Source organism: Podarcis tiliguerta (assembly GCF_965153285.1).
Source record: "Podarcis tiliguerta genome assembly, chromosome: 10".
NCBI lineage: Eukaryota > Metazoa > Chordata > Lepidosauria > Squamata > Lacertidae > Podarcis > Podarcis tiliguerta.
In genome coordinates, this window is record NC_139543.1 from 4,163,580 (window position 1) to 4,187,626 (window position 24,047).

A 24,047-nucleotide genomic window follows, 5' to 3' on the forward strand; every position below is an offset into this window, starting at 1 on the left:
AACCCACCTCGCAGGGCTGTTGAGAGGAGATGTATGGACTCTGCGCCCTTGGCGGAAAAGTGGGCTGTATCTTTGCAAATGTATGGAAGTGAGAGCTGGACCATCAAGAAGGCTGATCGCGGAAGAATTGATGCTTTTGAATTCTGGTGCTGGAGGAGACTCTGGAGAGTCCCATGGACTGCAAGAAGATCAAGCCTATCCATTCTGAAGGAAATCAGCCCTGAGTGCTCACTGGAAGGACAGATCCTGAAGCTGAGGCTCCAAGACTTTGGCCACCTCGTGAGAAGAGAAGACTCCCTGGAAAAGACCCTGATGCTGGGAAAGATGGAGGGCACAAGGAGAAGGGGACGACAGAGGATGAGATGGTTGGACAGTGTTCTCGAAGCTACAAACATGAGTCTGACCAAACTGCGGGAGGCAGTGGAAGACAGAAGTGCCTGGCGTGCTCTGGTCCAGGGGGTCACGAAGAGGCGGACACAACTAAACAACAACATCTTTGCAAACGGATAACTAGATCAAGCGTCTTCCTGGCCCGCTCGTTTTCTAGGGGCAGGGCGTTCCGCAGGCCAGCCTCTCTGTCTGCACCGCCAGCTTGCTGCCTCGGGGCTTCCCCCGCTGAGCCCGGGCGCGTGTCCTCGGCGCCGCGCCCGCCTCTCCCTCCCTGCCCGCCGGTGTCTGCGGGGGTCCCTGCGCCCTTCGTGCTTCCCTCGGTCTCTCTCTGGACTGGCTTGGCGGAGAGGCGGGGAGAGAGAGAGGAGGGGAGTGTTGTCTAAACACTTTCTTACCGTAAGAGGGAGTTGGGACCCGGAGCTTTCCAGTTAATCACACAACAAAACTTGGCTCATCGCAATAAAAGCGGCAGCTCGGCTCGCTCCGTCTCCTCTCGTGGCCGGCTGGGCATCTCCTCTTCCCTCCGCTGGCGACCGAAGCCCCCGCCGCCCCCATGTGGACCAGCCAGCTCTTGCCCCTCGGACTCTTCCTGCACTCCATCAGCAACATCCCTTGGGCAGGTGAGTTCGGCTCCTGGTTTTCTTTTCCCCTCCAGGAGCTGGTCGGTCGTTTCCCACTCGGGACTGCTTGCCTTTTCTTTTTCTTTTTAAAACAAATGTGCTTGTTGCGTGCATTGAAAGTTCCCCACGTTTGTGTCGGAAACACGCGCACACGTGCGTGTGAACGCGCGCGAATATGCATTTACGGGAGAGTGGGTGATATTGAGAATTTTCTGTGCTTATGATGTATCCAAATGCATGACGAGAACTATTTCGATTTTTTTTTTCTGGCGAGGGGTGTCCGGAGGGCGAATGAACGTGTGAAAAGCGCCCGGCAACTAATGGGTTAAGTTTGTTTTGCGAAGTCCCCTCCCGGGGCAGACCTAAAGCTACACCCACTGATCCGTGTCCCCGTGTAGTAGGGCATCAAATCATTCAGGGGTCCGGATCGAATATGGTTCCCTTTTATCCATGCCAGAAAGTGGCAGGGAAATAAAAATCCTCCTCAAAGCAAACCCCGTTATCCTCTCTGAGCAAGTGAGGGACCAGTGGGAGACTGGCTGGGTTAGAAATCAAAACAGAAATGTATTTTGCCCCACCTAAGTGTTCCTGTAAATACAGTAGTTCTAAAAAGACTTCATGGATCTGTGCAGGAAGAGAACTCTCTGTGGATGTTGCTGCAGAATTTGTCTTGTTTTGTGTAAAGGCACTCTCTGCCCCCCCCCCCAACCCCCATGTGCACAGTTTTCGGAGCCCAAAGACCTACATATGTGCAATCTTTGTGAACTGGACAGATTAGCAGATCTAAGGGGAAGCGGGAGAGTTATTTCGCTGCTTGTTTCTAGGCTCTCTCAGCTGTGATGGGGCAAGAGGAAACATCTGTCCCTTATTGCAGTGTAATTGATTACATGTTAAGCAGTATGAGGACAACAGTGAGCATCCTAACCTCAGGAGACCTAGTTCCAAGGCTTGAAACGAACACCTAAATGAGGGCCATGTCCTTGCGTGTGCCCAGTGCAGTAAACTGTCTATTTCTGGACCCAGTTAATTAACATTTCATCTCCGAGCCAATCAAGTTCCCGGGGCTGTGGAAAGTAGGAAGAGCAAACAATAAGCAATCAACAACTGGAAACTGCTGACTTGGTTTTTTGTTTTCTGAGTGTCTTCCATGGGACTGAAACACCGGAGGGACGGGGCTTGTATTTCTCCGTTGTTTGGGGGATATTTTTTATTATAAAGGAAACACGTTGGGTTTTTGCATCTCTTTTTCTCTTTTTTGAAGTTAGCTAAGGCAAATGTTGTGGAAACAGATATACCTGCTTATCAGTTTGGAACCACGTGTACCTTTTTTGTAGATAACTTTGACAGCATGATGGAGGCACTTTGCTAACTTCCTCTAATTTATTTATACATCTTATTAGTGCAGCTTATTTATACAGCTGTGAAGAGTTGATAGTCCAGTAGTTTGTCTGATACGAAGTGCTTTTTCTGTTTATTTATTTTAATGATGGTCCAGGTGAACTTTAGTTTGCGTCTCACTAACATGATCTCCCCCGTACTTTCAGCATCCTTCTTGTCCTACGCCCTCTCTCTCCTGCAATCACTTTTAACATTTGATCCCAGTTAATTTGATTTAGGATGAAGACTTTTTTTTTTTCATTTCCATCCCCAAAGTGCATCCTTGGATGGACAAATTCTATTTTATTTCAGTCTTATTTTCTCAGAATGTAAATATTTCACATGCTGGGAAAAACAATAGATTGGCTCCATACAGTATTATAAACACAAATATCCCCCCCCCCATACCATTTATTTTCTTCTTATTTTTTTGTTATGGAAAGTGTTACTTTAATTTTTGCTACAGGGTTTGTATTAACATTCTTAATACCAGCTCTCAAAGAAATAGATAGAAACTCCAGAAGCTAATCTAGTTGATCACTGCAAACGTCTAGGAATAAAATAGTCTTATTACATCATGGTTATTCTGCTGTTGGGTTGGTCTTGGATTGATCAAGTTTTAAATATATAAGCATAAATGTTTATACTTGCAAAGTAGGTTTTTGTTTGTTTCAACCAAGAGCAATACCTCTGTTATACATCACACCTTATTTGAATTGCATCACATTCTTGAGGGCATGGGGGAGCATGCTGACTTTTTCATTTGTGAGTTGCTCTAGATTATCTGAATCTCTTTCAATATATATGTGAATATAAGTTATGAAAAATCACAGATAAAAGTTTGTGACACTTCCCCGAGCTTTTAGAAAATCTTAGTGACAGTAAACTGTAGATTATAATTGCTCCTAAATATATTTTTGTGATCAACTAATTAAAAACATTACCCCCTTTTAAACCTTATATTTTGGATTTATTAAATTATGGTAACACTTTGGTGGTAGAATCTGTTGGCCAAATTTCTTCATAGTGGACACCCTTAGCTCAACCCTGTGCATTAGATAAGTTTGAGAGAGAATTATTAAGTCAAGGCCATCTTTGAGTTGTAATAGGAATCTGCTACATCCCATTCTCTCTGTTAATGTGCTGTATTTGATGTGCACCAGGAGAACTGGGAACTGTAGACTTTTAAATTGTGCTGACCTCACAAATTCCCACCACCCTTAGCAAACTGCCGTTCCCAGGATTTCCCCTGGCTATTAAAGAGGTGTAAGAGTGCTTTAAATGGTGTGGATGCTTTTGCCACAACCTCTCCAGAGTACTCAGACTTTGAGTGTGTAAATAAACCGCCTAACAAGGAAGCTGAGTTTCCTGCACACATGCCTGCTCCTGGTCACATTTCATGGCATTTTCCATGTGACTCATGTTGCCACACATCACAGATGAAGAAAATCTGAACTTTGGTCAATCAAAATATTCAGAAGCATAGTAGAGATTTTGCTGTGTCTTGTTGGCTCTGTGTTTACATAACTACATGTCATTAGCCTGCAGTGATTTATTCTTTCAGCTGTAGATTATTATTATGCCGTATGCTGTCAGCAGTTAAAATGATATTCTGCCAGTCTGAAGACTGTATTCTTTTTGGATAATGGAATCCATTCGGTGCAAAGTGCCAATAGCTGCTTATTGGACACACACACACACACACTGTGGCCGGGGGGGGGGGGGGAGTTCTAAAGCACAGAGCATTTGATCCCCTTTATCAGAGTTCCCCCCTCCACTTTTCCTATTTAAAGCTATTTTTGTGAGGAGAGCAGCATGAGGAAAGTGGAGCTGAAGGGCTCAAGATTAGGATGTTGCATAAAAACTGGAAAATCATCCACTGAAATCAAAGAAAGGAAAGCCTCTTAGTGGGGAAAGCTTATCTCACTCTATAACATGGTCTAAAGCTAGAGTGGAAATGTGCCTTCTCTGTTATAGAGTGAGGGATCTCTGCTTCTGAGGGCTGATGGATGGGGGTGTGAAGGCTGTTCCTCATGAAACTTTTTTTTAAAAAAAAATGGGTACAGATATCAGAGAACAAAGTGCACACACAGAGATTTTAAAAGGCAGGAAAATGACAGTTTTGCTGCAGGTTCTTTTTTTAAAAAAACACCCCAATGTGTCTACTGTGAGCAAAACGTAGTTGAACACCACACATAATGATCAAGAATATAGCAGAACAAGCCTTGCTGGAGCAGAACCAATATGGCTTTTGCAAGAGTAATTCCAATCCAAAGGATGCCACCAAGGAATCCTAAGTAAGCTTAGCAGTCATGGGATAGCAAGTGGCAAATGCATTTCAGTGTAAACAACTGTAAAGTGATGCATCTCAGGGTAAAAAAGAAAAAGGAAATTAGATATACAAAAATGGCTGGTGAAGAGCAAGAAGAAACTTGCTGTCAGAAGCCCTTGAACGCTGTTATTTGACCAGAATTAGCTATTTTTTGGAAGAGCAAGTTTTGCAGTCTATAGTCATGGATACAGAGGACAATGTTGGTGCTGATAACCAGACTCCAATAAGCAGGCAGTCCAGACCTGGGGGTGTGGGGACTGGCTGGGGTAGGGAACAAGAGGATTCAAGAGGGAAACTGCTTGTGGGGAATTGTGCTCACGTTGATTCCGCTTGCAGTTTTTCAAATAGGCCTATTGTAACACCTCGGCTTCAAATGCACATGCCATCTTTAGTTAATATGAGCTGATAAATATTGTACCCATTATAAGAAATCCACAGTGCTGGAAAGGAATCCAGTGGATATTCAATCACAGGGATAGCCAATTTGGGGCTTCCGGCTCCCCAAATCCCTGACCATTGATTCTGATGGCCAAGCTGATGGACATTTAGTCCACAACATCTGGAACGCACACACTGAATGGTCATATAGAGTAAGGCAGTTGTGTAGCTTGGGAGGGCGTGGCCCCAGGTACGTTTTTTTGAGGTACAACTAGATGCCCCCACGACAGGCTCCATCACTGAGGCCAGAGCTGCGGGGAAGGAAGCCGCACCCGGACTGGGCCTTTGGGGCTGGATCCGGAATGCAAGGGAGCTGTGGAGGCAGCTTCCTTGTGCGCAACGCTGCCGGCCTAAGCTACCCAATGAGTCCGTGCTGGATGTGATAATTGAAACAAGGACTTCCTACTTCTCAGACCATTCTCACAGAGAAGGTATGGGGAACTGTTGGTCCTTTCGATGTTGCTGTACTACAACTCCCATAATATGGATGGGTCATTCTTCTAGGGGCTGATGGGAGTTGTAGGGCCAAAGGTTCTCCACACCTGTCATGGTGGCATGTCATGTCAGTGATTGTTGTGTTTGGTAAGCAATTGTTTTGCCTACGCTATCACACATTGTGAACGTGATAGGTCAGGGAGCACATCATATAGAAAGATGCACATATGTAAAGCTGGGGAATAGGTATGGCCATTCATTGTTCCAAACACAGGAGGGGATGTGTTGATTCTTCCGCTTTCCTCCCGGCCCTCATTTCTTAATTTGGTATGTATTTCTGTATAACTCAGCTCAGGAAAATGGCATGGTGAGCTAACTTTTTTTAATGAAGTGCTTCTGTGGGTTGTTCATCGTGCAGTAATATTTATTCACTTCTGCTTTCAACTATTGTTGCTTTTTCAACCTGTCATCATCATTCATGTTTTCTGTGTGTAGGACCTTGTGCACATATTATCCTCCTGGTCTTCTGAAGCTAGCCTGCCCAAACCAAAATACTTAGCTAGAAATGAGGGAAGTTAGCCTTAACAAAGCAGTGCAGGGACTTCACAGACGAATGACACTTCTGTATTTCTCAAGTATTAAACCTGTTCCTTTGCATTTCTACGTGAGTACTACAACTGCTGCTGTAGTAATTTGAACTAGTGCAGGTGGAGAGCCATAGAATGGAGTTACATTTAATACTCACTGGATGTATGTCTTGCTTCATCCCTCACCCTGATTCCAGCTGGGATGCCCAGGGAACTGGCGCCACCCCACCGATTGTTGTGTTCAAGGTTTCTTGGATGTGATACCCTGCCACACTATTACCCTTCCAGATTCTCCTTCCCAAGCAATAAGGATGAATATGAATCGCATCACGCGCTTGCGCAGACACAGTGTTGTGGGTTGCGAACACTGCGGGTTGCAAACGTGCCTCCCGCACAGATCATGTTCACAACCCGAGGTATGACTGTGGTTAGTAAGTTTAGGGGCTAATGACCACAGAGCTGTATTGCTGGTAGGCAGAGACTCAGACCATAGAAATGTAATTGGTAAAGAGAGGGCTCTGTGTGATGTCATTTCCCCTTTTCTCTTGAGCAGAAACAATCAAAGAAGTATTTCCTGTTTCTTCCCTCCCATTTTCTTCCTTGGACCAGCGAGGGGGCAGACATGCCCTCCACGTGCTCCAGCCCAGGCATATGCCTGTTTCTACTGCAAATATAAGTATTTTATCTGCATAGTTTTTACTACTGCTGTAACTGAGAACTGATGCATGACTATAAGTAAATAAATCATATTTTAAACTTACTCCCCAGTCTGCTGTCTGATTCTTTGTTAGGCAGGGTGAGAAAAGCAGGAGCCAGCTTAGTGTGTAGCTGGACTTGTTCGAAGCAATGCTTTACAGCAGGGGTCAGCAAACGTTTTCAGCAGGGGGCCGGTCCACTGTCCCTTAGACCTTGTGGGGGGCCGGACAATATTTTTTTTTGGGGGGGGGGAGGGATTATGGCAGAGCACCACATGCCCTGGTGGCTGCTTACCTGTGTCTTGTGAGCGGCAGGGGCTGACGGTGACGGCGGGATGATGAGCGGCACACGAAAGGGCTCCAGAGAGGGGCTGCTTAAAATGGCGGCCGCTCGAGTGCTGCTGCTGGCACCAACAAAGCCCAGCCCCCTTCCTCCTCTAGGCAGGGCAGGGAGAAGCCAGGAGGAGGGAGGGAGGAGGTGCCGCCACCGCCGTGTGAGGGAGGGGGAGGACGAGGGAAAGAACGCACATGCTGGTGATCCACACGGCAATTCCCGGACCATCCGCAGGCCAGATCCAGAAGGCAATTGGGCCTGATCCGGCCCGCGGTCCTTAGTTTGCCTTCCCATGCTTTACAGCCTAATTCCTATGCTTCAATTTTGCTACTAAGGATGGGACTTCAAACTCTGTTCAATCCCCACACATGGGTGCCTGGAGAGATAAATTCTAATTAAACTGTCCTCTCTCATCTATTAAAACAAACTCCTCAGGACTAAGATAAGAAATTTGCAAGAGCTAGTCGAGGGGTTGGATATGGAATTGGACTTGGGCTGAGGACACTTGAATTCAAACCCAATGAAGTGCACAGGCTACTTATATTCATTAGCAGAATAAAAACAAAAATGGCACCAGTTATAAAATTATACATGTCACATAAGGGAACTGTTTCCTATGAAAAGGAGTGGAAACTTTGGTGACGTTATTACTGGTGGGAGGGGAAGCTGAACGTCGAAACAAAAGCTTCTTATTCGTTGTTTGGAAGCTTTGTGCGGCTGTTCGTCCGATGTGTGTCTAGACTGTAGATGCCTATCAGAGGGACAACAGCAGAACAAAACCTTATGCCAGGCTGCCAAACCACCCTGATGTGCAGATAACCTATTCCTGGAAGAAGGAAGAAAGGGGCTGTCCCTGTCTGGGGCATGTACCTTCCAGTTATAGTTAGGGTTGCCATATTTCTAAAAGTAAAAACCAGGACACCCCAATAGAAAGACCCCGAAATTGTTCAGCTTTTTTTAGATAACACCCCCCCCATGTGATTTTTCGATTGACTTGCCTATGATTCAGGACAAAGTGCCGCGTTTCAGAAATCCTCCCTGGACTTGCCTTTGAAGTCCCAGTAATGTCCAGGAAAATTCGGGTGTATGGCAGCCCTAACTATAGTATAAAACAGCATGCGTGGCTCTTCGTTACTGCCTGTTGCATTGGTAGCCCTTCTTGATGTAGGTTGTGAAGGCAACATGTACCAGAATGCAGGATGCAGATGAAAGGCAAATCCTTTGTCTTTTCCTAGGGTCTATGTGACAATTGCACAAACAGAAGCCTTGATAGTATACTAAAAAATGGATTGCAAAGAAGATAAAAAGACAATGTAATGTAGATCATAACTAGGTAACATTCATTTCCTTGGTAAAAATGGTAAAGTGTTTAAAAATACCAAACTGTCTAAAATTGCCTTCTCCCTCACCCATTGCTGTTTCCAGCATATTCATTGCTGTTTTCCCTTAAAAATCAATTGAGCTGGAGTTCAATTTTATTAGCCCTGGGGTTGTATTTGACTGTACTTTGTAAATCTATTTTGTAACTTTGCTGTGACCTAGTTGCGTGTGCGTGTTTTACTACAAATTACTTGATTTTTACTATTTATTTGACTTGAATTATCCATATGCTAACTGCTAACAAGCAGTCTTACACAATACCAAGTGAAATTCTTTTCTTAATTAAAAACAAAACAAAACTACAGATTGCATTTTTTTAAGCTGATGGTTAAGGGCTAGTCAGTAGCTCTTTCTATAGATAAATATCTATTGACATTCCACCTACTAATGCGAAAGATGTAATCTTTTCTTTGGCATGTCTTCAATTTTACATAAGTCCAGGGAAAAAAATGGAAGCTGTATACAATTGCCTCCTCTGTTAAAGTTCCTTTCAGTTTGGAGAGTTTGGAGATTTCATGTTTCTTCACTTTAATGCACTATTCTTGTACCCCAATCTCCTAGCAGTGTGAGATTTCAGGGTTCCGGGCACTTACCCAGGGTTTCTGCTTCCTTTGTAATGAAGTATAGCCTGGTGTCTTTATGATACATGGTTTATTTACACATATATACAACCTGAGCCTACGATGGAGGGTTTCACAGCATTAACACCTCAAGAGGCCTTGCTTCCCCAACAGCCACAGCCTTGAATCCCAAGAGAAAGCAAACATTTTAGGGAAGGGGACCCACCCACTTGCCATCTTGCACAGATCCACTTCTTTGTTCCTCTTAATAGCCCATCACCTAGGTGATCACCTTACAAGGAAGCCAGCCTGGCTTATTTTTTTAACACTTGCTGAATCCAGGAGTTAGAATGAGTTGGCATACAGCCTGCTCCCCACCCCCCAAACTTATAACACTATTTATTTCAGAGTTCCCCACCCCCTGCATAATGTGCAGCAGTACTTGGAAAAGAATGCTAGTTTCACCGGTTATATACAGGTGGTACTTGCAACAAAATATTGCAGTATATCCACATCTCATTGCAGAAGTTCTCCTGTTCAGGGTTCTTGCCAGCCAGCCATGGCTTCCTCCTGGATACTGTAAGCTGTAAAGATCTCAAGCATTCCACTCCCTGACTATATGTTATTTTTATTTTCCAATTGACACTCAATATTTCATAGCTACTGGGCTTGCTGTGTAGGCTGTTTGGGGGCTTTGTGCACCCTCAGGATTTTTCGAAGGGTTTTTTGGTACCTCTGCAAACCTTGGGGTTCCTCTGAGCTTTCTGATACCACCCTCTTGATTCCCAGTGGCCCATTGTGGCCCTTGGTCCTGTTGGCACTAGCTATGTTCACTCTTAGAGGGGGTGAAAGCAGCAGGTTCCCAGTGAGTGATTTCTTTGTTATACTGTAGTCAGCTGCTGACTGATGGGTGCACAAGGGATTTTGAGAGGTGGGGAGGACAACCCACCTATCAATCATGTGACATCATAATGATAATAGAATAATAGAATGGCAGAGTCTCAAGAGACCATGAGGGTCATTTTAGTCCAACTCCCTGCAATGCAGAATCTTTTGCCCAACGTGGGTCTTGAACCCACAACCCTGAGATTAAGAATCTCATTCTCTGCTGCCTGAGCTGTCAGCTATCCCAGGAATAAAATGCCATGTCACCACATGGGTGGCCCTCCCCGCATGTCAAATTTGGCCTGCAAGGTTGATCTTGATAAGGATCCATGGAGCTGAAAGGGTACCCTACCCTTGTTCCAGTGTTACGTTTTTCACCATGACTCAGACACTCATTTTGTGCTTTCCTACAGAGGCCAACCTAGCAGTTTGAAAGCACGTTAAAGTGCAAGTAGATAAATAGGTAAATGGTGTTTCCGTGCGCTGCTGTGGTTCGCCAGAAGCGGCTTAGTCATGTTGGCCACATGACCCGGATGCTGTACGCCAGCTCTCTCGGCCAGTAAAGCGAGATGAGTGCCGCAACCCCAGAGTCGGCCACGACTGGACCTAATGGTCAGGGGTGCATTTACCTTTTACCTTTACCTCCCCGCGATGGGGTGAGCTCCCGTTGCTCGGTCCCTGCTCCTGCCAACCTAGCAGTTCGAAAGCATGTCAAAGTGCAAGTAGATAAATAGGTACTGCTCTGGCGGGAAGGTAAACGGCATTTCCGTGCGCTGCTCTGGTTCGCCAGAAGCGGCTTAGTCCTGCTGGCCACATGACCCGGAAGCTGTACGCCGGCTTCCTTGGCCAATAAAGCGAGATGAGCGCCGCAACCTCAGAGTCGTCCGTGACTGGACCTAATGGTCAGGGGTCCCTTTACCTTTTTACAGAGGCAATTCAACACATGAAGGAACTGTGAGTGAATGATGCAATCACAAGTGGAAGGAAAGATGCTAATTAGGTGGGAAAGGCCCAAAAAATTGGCACCACTTGTAAGATCATTGACATTTATATGGATCTCCCAGTTTTGGAACATTGCACTATGTGGAAGCATCTCCTTCATATGTGAAGGGTGCTTCAGAAGTAGACCTACTTTCATTTCTATAGGGACCAAGGGCTCAAGCTACGCAGCTGTTAATGGCCAGCCAAAAGTCTGTAGATGGTATTACAGGTCAAGATTTAGTGTGTTGCACCCTTCAGCAGCTGCTGGGACCTCATTGCCTTGATAGGGCATTCTGCTGCTCTAATCCAGTGTTTCTGAAACTTGGGTCTCCAGCCGTTGTTGGACTACAGCTCCCATCATCTCTGACCACTGGTCCTGTTAGCTAGAGATGTAGTCCAACAATGGATGGAGACCCAAGTTTGAGAAACACTGCCACTGCTATAAAGGTAAAGGTACCCCTGCCCGTACGGGCCAGTCTTGCCAGACTCTAGGGTTGTGCGCTCATCTCACTCTATAGGCCAGGAGCCAGCGCTGTCCGCAGACACTTCCGGGTCATGTGGCCAACGTGACAAAGCTGCTCTGGTGAGCCAGCACCAGCGCAGCACATGGAAACGCCATTTACCTTCCCGCTATAAAGCGGTACCTATTTATCTATTTGCACTTAGGAGTGCTTTCGAACTGCTAGGTGGGCAGGAGCTGGGACCGAACGGGGGGAGCTCACCCCGCCGCGGGGATTCGAAACGCCGACCATACGATCGGCAAGTCCTAGGCACTGAGGTTTTACCCACAGCGCCACCCGCGTCCCTCTTGCCACTGCTATAATAACTACCATAAGCTTCCCTGTGTCAGGTGGCTTGGCAGCACCACTTAAATTTCAAAAAATACATTGGTGTATTGAGGGACCGTTGAGGGAAATTGTGGCTCCAAGCAACCCAGCGCTGAATACAGTGTTGCTGCTGCTCTCCACTGCTACCACCAGGCAGTCCCCGTACAGACAGGTGATGGATTGCCTGGTGGCAACAGGCTTGAAGCTGGGGGACCTAAGGTCAGGCCAGCTAGGTCTGCGGAATCTGCTGCATATCATGAAGGTGGGGATAGAGGAGAGGAGGGGTGCTGAGAAAGTTTCATATAACACTTAAAAACCTGTGAAGAGCCTGCGGGATCAGGCCAATGGCCCGTCGAGTCCACGTCCTGTTCTCACAGAGAACAACCAGATGCCAATGGGAAGCTTGAAACCAGAACCTGAGCAGAACCACGACTGGCAGCTTTCTCCTTCAGGAGTTTGTAGAATCCTCTTTTAAAGCCATCCAAGCTGTCACTGAGACTGAAAAATGTGGTGGAGCCACGAGATGTAGAAGTCTACAGTTGCTTTTTTTAAAAAAGGCCTTCTAGGAAACCTCTGTTGTAATCTTGATTGCTTGTGACACCTCTTTAGCTTATTACTGGTGCAATGTATTTTAGAGGAAGGAAGGAAATATTGCAGAAGGAGAAACAAAAGTATACTTCATGTGCAGCAACGTGACAGATTTCTGGCACTCAACTATTTTTAAGTTGTTTTTAGATTTACATTTTCTGTAGCTTCTTTGCTAAAGTGAAATCAGCTTTATTCTCAGAAGATCATAATGCAAACCAGTGGGTAAAAGTAATAAAGGCTTCAGCTTGTGTTCCAAATGGCTGAATACTTATTTGTTGTGCTTATTTGTTACACTTTCAGCCCACCCTCGAGGACCTTTGAGTGGGATTTTATGCTTGCTGTGTTGGTTAGGCAGTGGTGGGGTGGAAAGAGAGAGCATTTGGCCACCCAGTGAGCGTCACATCACAGCTGAGTGAGAATGTGAATTTGGCTTTTCCAAATGCAAGCCCCAAGAATTTATCCAGTCTACCACCCTGTCTGTTGAGGTTTCCGGTGTGTTTGGGTGTGTATGTGTTGCTGCTTTAGCAGTCCTTTCCCATTTTGGTGTGTGCAGTTGGAATTACCCTAAGTGAAAATGAACACTACTTCTAGGGCCACATTAGGACAAAGTAGCCTTGACAACTTTTCATGCATCCCCTTCAGCATTCACATTATCTTCAACACCAGTTGGAAGCAAGCCTGCAACCACAGAGCCTAGGGCTTGCTGATCAGAAAGTCGGCAGTTCAAATCCCCACGACGGGATGAGCTCCCGTGGCTCGGTCCCTGCTCCTGCCAACCTAGCAGTTCGAAAGCACGTCAAAGTGCAAGTAGGTAAATAGGTATCGCTCTGGTGGGAAGGTAAACGGCGTTTCCGTGCGCTGCTCTGGTTCGCCAGAAGCGGCTTAGTCCTGCTGGCCACATGACCTGGAAGCTATATGCCGGCTCCCTCGGCCTGTAAAGCGAGATGAGCGCCGCAACCCCAGAGTCGGCCACGATTGGACCTAATGGTCAGGGGTCCCTTTACCTTTACTAGATGTGATGATAAACTTGCCACTGTGTCTATATTTGATTTATTTCATTAAGAAAACCCAATGCATTTAGGTAATTGGAAATGTGCTGGGACTGCAGTGCACAGGGAGGAGGATATAAACCTTTGCTTCTTGCAGTACAGTTCTGATGAAAATTGCACCCCCATCCAGCTTCTTTTAGCCCTGGCAGGGAAACTTCCAAGCTTCTTTTCTTGGCCTACTAGTACATACCCACCAAGTGTCCCTGTTTCTCCAGGACATCTATGGAATTACAGGCGCAATCCCAGCTTCTGATTTCATAGAATCATGGAATCATAAAAGTAAGATTGCCACCACTTTAGAATTTGCCTGCCTCCCCCTCCCCCAGAATTGTTGAATATCCCCCTCACTTTCAAGAGAGATGAATGGTCCCACAAAATGAGGGAAGAAGCATTTGGCTCAGCTTGAATTCAGTTTATGCCATCTGTCAGGTCTTTTGTCCATTGCTGCTTTTCCTTCAGCTACCATCACTCCATCATCACCTTTCTCCTGCCACATCTCCCCAATTTATAGCCCAAATCTGCAATTACTGCTGGATCCTGAGTTTCTGTTAGCATTGTTCATTACTCTTCATTTTTTTCCCCTCATCCATATGTGAGTAATGCCTGTATATAGTGCTTTTTTCTGGGGGGATGCAGGGGGACGCATACTCCTAAACATTTTGTGAATCTAACTTTGGCCTCATTGGGGGGCAGTATTTAAATATGAGTAGGGAAATGGGAGTTCCCCTAAATATTTCTTTAGGGAAAAAGTGCTGCCTGTATGAACCTGTTGGTTCTTTCTGCAGAAGGCAAAGGGAAACGAAATGCCCTTCATGACTACAGGAAGACAGCTGATGCCACGTTAATGAGAATAGACAAGGCGCTGAAAGTGAAGACCAAGCTGCTAAATACTACGGAACAGTGCGCCAAAAGATGCAACAGGAATAAAGGACTTCCATTCTCTTGCAAGTAAGCGATGTTTTAATTTGCTTTTAGTATTGCCAAAATACTAGTCTAGTCCAAGCACCATGATATTTAACTGACAAGCTTCCATAGACAAGAGGAAACGTTGCTTTTTAGAAGAGCATTTGAGCAAAATATTTTTGAAGCTGGCTGGCTGAGCTGATGTTAGGTGATATTAGGTGCGCTGTTTATATGACTTCAGGCCTGTTCAGATTATTGTTGTTCCTCCTGCGGTTGTGGAAGAATTGCATAAACTCATTTCCTGCTACTGATCTCTTTTGAAGACAGTCCTGGGATACCAGGCGAAGGGTGAGGGGTGAATAGCCTCCTAATAAATTTGTTGATATTTCTAGCCTTCTTGTTTTGTTGGTTTTATCTGTTTTTTATGACACTTTGACAACTTTACTGGTTTGAACTTGCTTGGAAAAAGGCTATAAAATATTATAAAATGAGATCATGTTTTCAGAAGTTGGAAAATAATGAGGTGTTAAAAGTAAGTAAATGTGTAGCGTCTTTTTTTTGAGATTTGCTGGTGGTCAGCCATTTGGAAAAGAACAAACTGAAGGAATTGCCCAAGGCCAAGAGTTTCTAAGAGAGAAGTGCTTTCAGGCAATTGCCCAGATCAACTTCATGTGCATGTATTTTGCAAACTTAGGACTCAGCTGCAAATACAGCTGCAAATAAAATGTTTTAAATGTGTTGTAAAGTGCAATATACAAATGCAACACTAGATGGCGAAACTGGACTATGCAAAATTCAATGTATTTTTCAAAACACTTTTGTGATATATGTACAGTGGTACCTCGGGTTACATACGCTTCAGGTTACATACGCTTCAGGTTACAGACTCCGCTAACCCAAAAATAGTGCTTCAGGTTAAGAACTTTGCTTCAGGATGAGAACAGATATCGTGCTCCGGTGGCGCGGCGGCAGCAGGAGTCACCATTAGCTAAAGTGGTGCTTCAGGTTAAGAACAGTTTCAGGTTAAGAACAGACCTCTGGAACGAATTAAGTACTTAACCCGAGATACCCCTGTAATGGTTTGCTAGTTTACTTTTACTGTTTAGTATAGGATCCTAATGGGGACGCGGGTGGCGCTGTGGGTAAAAGCCTCAGCGCCTAGGGCTTGCCTAGGTCGGCGGTTCGAATCCCCACGGCAGGGTGCGCTCCCGTTGCTCGGTCCCAGCGCCTGCCAACCTAGCAGTTCGAAAGCACTCCCGGGTGCACTCCCGCTTAGTAGCGGGAGGGTAAACGGCGTTTCCGTGTGCGGCTCTGGCTCGCCAGAGCAGCTTTGTCACGCTGGCCACGTGACCCGGAAGTGTCTGCGGACAGCGCTGGCTCCTGGCCTATAGAGTGAGATGAGCGCACAACCCTAGAGTCTGTCAAGACTGGCCCGTACGGGCAGGGGTACCTTTACCTTTACCTTTACCTTATAGGATCCTAATGAATTATTGAGTATTGCTTTATTTGATATGTTGTTTATTTTAGTTACTGTGACTTTTTATATAGGATCTGATTGTTACTATTAATGCTTGTTGTTGTTGTTGTTATTTATGTTGGGAGCTGCCCAGAGTGGTTGGGGCAACCCACCAGATGGGCAGGTATTTTTATTGCTAGTTGCTTATTCTCTATTTATCTGGCTACTGATTGCTTTTCTGACTATAGCAGCAGATATCCTATATGTCTTTGTGGAACAAAAGAATTTTTTTTTCATTTTGGAATGTGTCCACAATTTTTCTTCTGGTTTACATCGCCCAATGGCAGATGTGGGGAACCTTTGACCCTGCAGATGTGGCAGAACTATAGCTCCCATCATCCCTGGCTATGCTTGCTAGGGCTGATGAGAGTTGTAGTCCAGTAACCTAAGTTGTTGTAACCTGCGCTGTGACCAGCTGGTGAAGTTCAGGTAATAATAATAATAATAATAATAATAATAATAATAATAATAATATATTGTAGTCAATGAATTAAATCAGAATGATTTTTATTGTATAACATGGCTTTTTCTACTAGTTATGAAAGGGAGATTTCTTTCAGATCATTAAAAATGATAGCATAATCACTGAGCTTTCAGAGCATGTCCTGGGAGATGAGCCAGGTGACTGGGGCAGTGAGGCAGGTGGGCAGAGAGAGAGAACGGATCTGTTTCCTGAAAACTTTGGCTTTTCCACTTTATATTGATGGCACCTCTATGCTAGTGGTGCCACATATTGCAGTGACTCCTGAAAACTGTTATTCCCAGCTCTGGCCAAGAGAGCCACTTGGAAAGCCCACTGTCCCCTCTCTCAGAACAGATACAACAAAGAAGAAGATTTCTGCTAAAACTATGTGAAACTATTTGGCCCAGGATTGGGGGGGGGGGGTTACATTGCTTTTTTTTTTTTGCAGAATAGAGTGCAAATACCTCCCCCCTCAAGATTGATTTGATTTTGGATTTGTGTGTGTATGTGAAACTGTAAGACCTTTTTGGGGACAACAACAAACACTCTGTGAGGTGAGTGGGGCTGAGAGACTTCAAAGAAGCATGACTGGCCCAAGGTCACCCAGCAGCTGCATGTGGAGGAGCGGGGAATCGAACCCCGTTCCCCAGATTACGAATCTACTGCTCTTAACCACTACACCACACTGGCTTTGTTACTGGAAACAGAATAGGGAATAATGTTACATAATAACATAGCAAAAATCCATGAGATATTCTTGGGGTGAGAAAAGTGACAGCCATCATGTGATGTCAGTGAGGACAGCCATTACTCCTACCCCCCAAGAGCCACTGGAAGCAAGGTTGGAAGCCATTGGATCATCATCATCATCACGTTTGTACTTTTCTAGGCTTCTAACAATGAGTAGCAAATAGTATCTGACTTGCATTATTGGTAGCAATGCAAGATCTCCCTGAACCCGCTAGTGATTCGTTCCCATTTTGAAAGAGGGGAATGGGGAGTGGATTCATGGAAGTTCAGAGGAAAAACCTCAGCATTTGTTAGGGCCAGATGTTGCATTCTGTCTGTCAAGGGCCGAGAGTCTCCTCAGTCAGACTGAGACTTCTTCCTTCCCAAACAGAGTTGGACATCTTACTAGAGTTTTACTATTTATTCATCCCATTTTCTGCACAGGGCTTTTGCATTTGATAAGGCTTCCAAACGCTGCCATTGGTTTTCCTTTACTGCCCTAGAAAATGGAGTGAGGAGCAGGGAAGACAACACATTTGACCTGTATGAAAAGAAAGGTAAGTTGCTTATTCGTTAGCCATGGCATTATAGACAAGAAAGCCTGCCTGAGTGAGTGAGTTAGTATAATGTCTCATTGGCTATTGTGAACCTCCCTCCCTTTAGTTCTAATACAGGGATGGGGAACCATTTTCATTCCAAGGGTCAGATGGGGAACTGAAAAGAACAGTTCCAGGAAAAAAGTCAAGTAAAACTCCTTGTTTAGCTGCAGGATTAAATTAATGAAACTAAACAGAACATTTTCTTATGTCCCAACAAAGGTTTTAAAGAGTGAATAAATATAGGTAAGGCCAAGAACTTGTAAGTGGCCAATGATTTGATGTTGTTTACTTTGAACAGCAGGCTCATTCTCTGAACTATTTTGACTCTCATCGCTTTGCCATTTGGCACTGGGGTGGTGCTGTTTGAGAAACAGAAGCTCAGAGCCCCCCTTGGTGCACAGAATTAGTTGCATAGTTCTTTGGATACTGGCCCAAACATTTAACAAATTATTGTATGGAATTTTAGATTTTTAAAAATAGTACTAGTCATGAACAATTGGCACAAAGCAAGATGAGTTGACCTTTATTATGTGTGAGTATAAAAGTACACTTGCTAAATTTCTATGCATTTTTATTCACTAATAAAAGGTGAGGTCTTCCATTTATCTGCTTTGTTTTACGATTCATCTCCCACAGACTATGTCAGAAATTGTATCATTGGTAAAGGAGCAAATTATAAGGGAACCATATCAGTCACAAAAAGTGGCATTCGGTGTCAGGCATGGAATTCCACAATACCTCATGAACACAGGTAAGATTGAGGAGATCACAAGAACCCAGTCTTACATAACTTTCTCCTGCCAATTTCCTTTCCTTTCATTGATAATAGAATCATAAAATTGTGGAACTGGAAGGGACCCCAAGGGTTATCTAGTCCAACCCCCTGCAATGCAGGAATCCCAAGGAAGAAGAGTCCACCAGCTTCCAAAGGAGACTTTTCCACTGTCAGACAGCTCTTCCCATCAGAAAGTTTTTCCTGTTGTTAGTCGGAATCTCCTTTCTTGTAACTTGAATCCATTGATTTGAGTCCTCCCCTCCGGAGCAGGAGAAAACAAGCTTGCTCCATCTTTTGTGTTTAGACATTGAAAGATGACCATCATATGAACAACTGGGCAGTTGACAGGAAATGCACCTGCAGATCTAAGGCTGCAGATGATCTCTGTATGGTGTACATATTGGGAAACACAAGTTTGTTGCATTATCATTTTATTTTTAAAGTGTACACTAGAATGATTTCCATATATACATCAGAAAAGCTGAAGTGGTTCTTGAAAAGTGCTGTACGTTGAGACAGCAGTGCTGGATGGAGGACAGGGCAGGATGGGGGCCCTCAAAGCAGAGGAAGTGCTTAATTTTCATTAATGATAAGTGAAAACTGTGAGAATCTTGAATTTTCTCTCCAAATGTTGAGGTTAATCCATAATTTATTACACTGGGGTGGCTAGATTCGTGCTATTGGATGTATGATATTCCAACATATTGTAAGGAGAGAAAACGGAAGTTAAATTGTACTAAATCTGGAATACTTGTATTTGGAGACCATTCACTGAAATATAAACAGACAATGTAATCATAGATTAATGTTTTTGGGCATTTTCTGTGAAGAACACATATCCTGGGAAATGCATAAAGAATCAAGTATTGCAAAAGCCAGATAAGAGAAGTCTTTTGAAATTCTTTCACATAAAGAGTGGTTTCATGATCATTCCAGCTTTAAAAATATTCATGGCTAAAGTTGGGAGCCCAGTTTGCACGTAACACTAAGTAAAATGATGGCTTAGTGTGAAGGAGCTCAGAAAAGAGATTGTGGCTGCTTTGAGAATGAGGAAGGAGTGGAGTGGCCTTATTAGCCCCAGTTTGCTTCCCCGTGAGTGGTTACCTCGCCTTGACTGCCACCCCCTTTCCCTTGGAAAAGCCTCTTCTTGTGTCTCTTCTAGGTAGTGGTGGTGAAATCCACACCCACTCACGGCAGGGACACAATTTTACCTCTGCATTGTGCTGAACAAGCCACCGTTTGGCTGAGTGTGTTGTCTGAACCGGGGTTCATGGTTTAGCAGATGTTTCCCTATTTTGGATTTCATAGAATCATAGAATCATAGAGTTGGAAGAGACCACAAGGGTCATCGAGTCCAACCCCCTGCCAAGCAGGAAACACCATCAGAGCACTCCTGACATATGGTTGTCAAGCCTCTGCTTAAAGACCTCCAAAGAAGGAGACTCCACCACACTCCTTGGCAGCAAATTCCACTGTCGAACAGCTCTTACTGTCAGGAAGTTCTTCCTAATGTTTAGGTGGAATCTTCTTTCTTGTAGTTTGGATCCATTGCTCCATGTCCGCTTCTCTGGAGCAGCAGAAAACAACCTTTCTCCCTCCTCTATGTGACATCCTTTTATATATTTGAACATGGCTATCATATCACCCCTTAACCTCCTCATTGTATGGGCAAAATATTTTTTTATATAGGATTCTTAAGGAAGAAAAATTCTGTCCAGTAGATTTTGTTATAAATTTCTGTAATAAAAAGGTTCTGTAGAGTAGATTTCATTGCCATTTTCTGCAAAAAAAAAAAAAAATCTGGGAATTGTCTAGTTAGTACAATAGAGTTGATGAGCATCACGGTGATCAACTTCAAGCTACTTTTTAGAAGTGTTCTTCCCCTAGAATTGCTCTTGCTGCTTATTTGTTGTGTTTAGATAAAGGTGGGACCCAGTGCACACTTACCTGTGACCTCTACATAATTACCTTTGGTATGTGCACAAGTGCAGGCAAACAACGCTCAATATGTAGACACTGTCAGCACATTGAAGTTTGGGAGCACATTTTTCAGGCAGCACTGAGGCTCCTTTAGTTGCCTGCCAAAGTGATGCTTCATGGTGAGCCCTGCCTGCTTGTGACATTCTTTTATGCTTCCAAGTCATGTGCCCATGTAGCACTGGCAAGCAAAAACTGGCCCTTGTGTCCCAGCAGAACTTTGGAAAGCTAGTAGACAGGATTGGATCTCATCCTCCAAAACTGTAACAAGAATTTTTTTGTTGTTCTATATGAAAGGCTGTATGATAACATATTTAGGGCAATCTGGATTGAATGTTGCTGGCTTGCATTTAATGCTTATCTTTCCCAAGCTTAGGACTTTCTGATGAAAGAGGTGGGGGAGGAAATTTCCATAATACCTCAAAACACAAGGGCATACCATTGTTAGACACACACATGGAATGTAATTCTCTGTCAGAAAAGCTTCCCTGAAGCTGTCCTTAGCAAAGAGGTTATGAAAGATTGATAGCCTGGAAGAGGAAATAAGGAAAAATAGGGACTACATGAGAAAGGCACCTCTTCTCTTTACTCCAGAAAAAAGAGATGTTTCTAGCATATGAGCTGCATATGATAGGTCAAAACCAGGTCTTTGAAGTGAGCCTGGAAATGAATTGGTAACCTGTTCAGCCAAGGCAGAACTGGTGTTATATGTTCATTCTGTCCTATTCTAGCCAACAATTGCCGTTAAATGTACTCAGGTGTATAATATAAATTAATACCATACCTGGCCTGGATGATAAGCATATGTAAAGTAGTAGACTTGGGTGTAAAATTAGGGAGTCTAATTAATAATTGCAGAGGAAGATATTATTTGGCACCGGCAAAACCAACTGGTACAGTTCTAGCTCACAGATGCTCTTTGCTGCTGTTTGCCTGGCTACATTTTTGTTCTCTACTGCTTTACTGTATAGTTTTCAAGTATTATTTTTAACTTGTGCAGGAAAGTCAGCCGGCAGTTAACATTTATTAAATAAATATATAGGAGTCAGATAAACTAATTATTAAGGTTCGTGGCAAAGTTTGCATGCTCTTATACTGTAATGATTGTCATTTTAAAACTAGCTTTTTGCCTTCGAGCTATCGAGGTAAAGATCTACGTGAAAACTACTGCCGCAATCCCAGAGGAGAGGAAGGCGGCCCCTGGTGCTTTACAAGCAGCCCAACGAAGCGTCATGAACCCTGTGACATTCCCCTCTGTTCAGAAGGTAACACCCAGAAGGTCAACCATTATTTGATTTCAGTTTTGTGCAGAAGCAGAATTAACTTTACAAATACGACACATCACAAATATCTGTCTTTTGAGTGCAGCTTAGATTCTGATAATTATTAGACAACGTTTTCTTGACGCTTAAGATTCAAACTTTGTGACAATCTAGGCTGCCTTTTGGAAACTCTTAAAAGTCCTTGGATGTTTTGGCAACAGAAAAACCTCCATTCTTACTTCAGATTTCACATTAGGCAAAAATTGATAAAAACCATAATTAATTTTATAGAAGACCATGTGAATCTAACAGGGGGCTGCTATTTGTTGACATATGCTTTTATCTGCAGTATTGGAATGAGGTGTTGAGCTCAAGTCACTATCCTAGAAAAGAGTCACTTTTCTGTACTTTCAGCTGAATGCATGACGTGCCATGGCGAAAGCTATAGAGGCCCTATGGACCACACAGAAACTGGCAAGGAATGTCAACGCTGGGACCTTCAGAGACCACACAGGCACCCATTTCGACCAGAGAAGTAAAAATGCTCTTCATTTATTTTAAGGAAGTACAGATTGTGAATAGAACCTGTCTGTCTTTTTGAGACAAGACTGTTGCAATGTTGCTGCCTGTGGGCTATTGGAAACATTGCAATGCACACCTTTTTCCGTCATGAATTGGATTTCAACCCTTCATTCATGCATTTAATTAGTAACTAGAATGATGTTTGTCTTGCCCTTCCAATGAGTTGCCAGGGTAGCTTAAAAATAAGGAAACAAAAAATGCAGAGCACAGAGAAAGGAGAAATAGCAGAATCTAAAGATGGCATGAAAACCTTCAGCAGAGAAGAAACTAACTGAAATGAAAGGGCGTGAGAAAATAAGAATGCCTCAGAATGGCATCAGAATGATAACAATGTATGCGTAAAGTGAGTCTCTCTGAGGATAGCATTCCATGACTGGAGCACCACCACTAAAAAGGCCCAGATGATGGGGACACCTAAGAAGGGATGTTGTGAAAGGTCTTATAGGATGTGAATCTAGGCAATCCTATAGGTCTCCTCCCCCCAAGCTGTGAAGCCTTTAAAGGTCAAAACCAGCACTTTGAATGGAAAGCCACCGCTTTTATTTAGGCCCAGAAAAACGTTTTATCTGGGTATGTGAATCCTCTATAGCAGACATAGTTTTTCATTGCTTGCTTTTGAAAAGTAGACTGTAGGAATATTGCTACCTGCAACTTGAGTAGATGTTGGAGCTATCACCCAATCCATGAGCGTTCATGTGTCAAGCCCAAACCAATGTCAGTGGTGTTCCATTCATTTGAATGTTAATTGTTTAACATAAACCCTATACAATCTATGATGTACTGAATCATGTACAATCCTCATTAATTTTAATGAACTTTGGACTACAACCATACATAGCATTGGAAATTGTTAAACTTCATATTGATTGAGTAGTAGAAGTAACTCACTTTTATGTTTGCTCATAAAAGCTTCTAATTAAAAGCATGAGGTAATCTTAATAGCATAACTAGGGTTTAATGAACGAGAGAGTGAAAGAAGAGAGACCATGCACACACAGGTACAGATATCTCTAAAAAACCCCAACCAGCTTTAAATAGCTTGTTATCAAAGTGACTTAAATAATTGAAAATATTTATGAGCTTAATCTTTACTGTCCTCCATAAATCTCTACCAGAATACTTAACCTTTAAGCTTCTCAGATTTTTGATCCTTTGCCTATTAAAGCTATAAATGTTTTGTTTTGCTAATATTTGATAGTGATCTAATATTTATCTTCCATCCCCCCACACCACAGACAAAAAAACATTGGCTGAAGGCAATGTTCATTGCTGTGAGTTTTGGTTTTGGACAGTTACTTAAGTTGTTGCAGTATTTACCGTCCTTCATGCCAAAAACGTGATTCTGAGCCAATGCAAGGACACTGCAGACTAAAAAGGGTTTGTTCTTATAGGCTGTTATCCAAGCATACAGTGTGATCTGTACTTTAGAGTCCTTCAAAAGGAGCTGATTGAGTACCGTAATTTAGGCCATGCAGAATGGTCCTGGGGGGGCGGTATCTACACTGTAGATGTAAACTAGTTTAATAGTTATTCTTTCTCTTCAGTAAACACTTGGAACAGTAGATCTGTGAGGGGGACTTAGAACCCTTAATGGAAAAAATACATATAATAATAATATTAGGTGAATAATATTCTGTTAAAGCCATGGCAGTTAAATTGGTATACATCAAACTTTAATTTGCAGTGTAGATATGTCCTATAGTGTAGGATATATATTTGCATTGATATGAATTGCATAAGAAAATTATTTGCCTTTGAATGTT

General features: G+C 43.6%; 1 protein-coding gene across 4 annotated transcripts in view; it reads left to right on the forward strand.

The window, feature by feature from the left end:
* The first annotated feature begins 737 nt into the window (after positions 1-737).
* HGF (hepatocyte growth factor) overlaps positions 738-24,047 on the forward strand; it is a 52,474-nt gene continuing 29,164 nt past the window's right edge. For 2 of the 4 annotated variants that reach the window (XM_083399678.1, XM_083399679.1), the window contains exons 1-6: positions 738-1,010; positions 14,264-14,426; positions 17,534-17,646; positions 18,325-18,439; positions 21,563-21,705; positions 22,117-22,237. In XM_083399678.1, coding sequence (XP_083255804.1) covers positions 944-1,010; positions 14,264-14,426; positions 17,534-17,646; positions 18,325-18,439; positions 21,563-21,705; positions 22,117-22,237 — 722 coding nt within the window. In that variant the 5' untranslated portion in view covers positions 738-943. Of the gene's footprint in view, positions 1,011-6,780; positions 6,856-14,263; positions 14,427-17,533; positions 17,647-18,324; positions 18,440-21,562; positions 21,706-22,116; positions 22,238-24,047 lie in introns of those variants that run through there. The other 2 variants (XM_083399680.1, XM_083399681.1) reach the window with 2 other exon arrangements.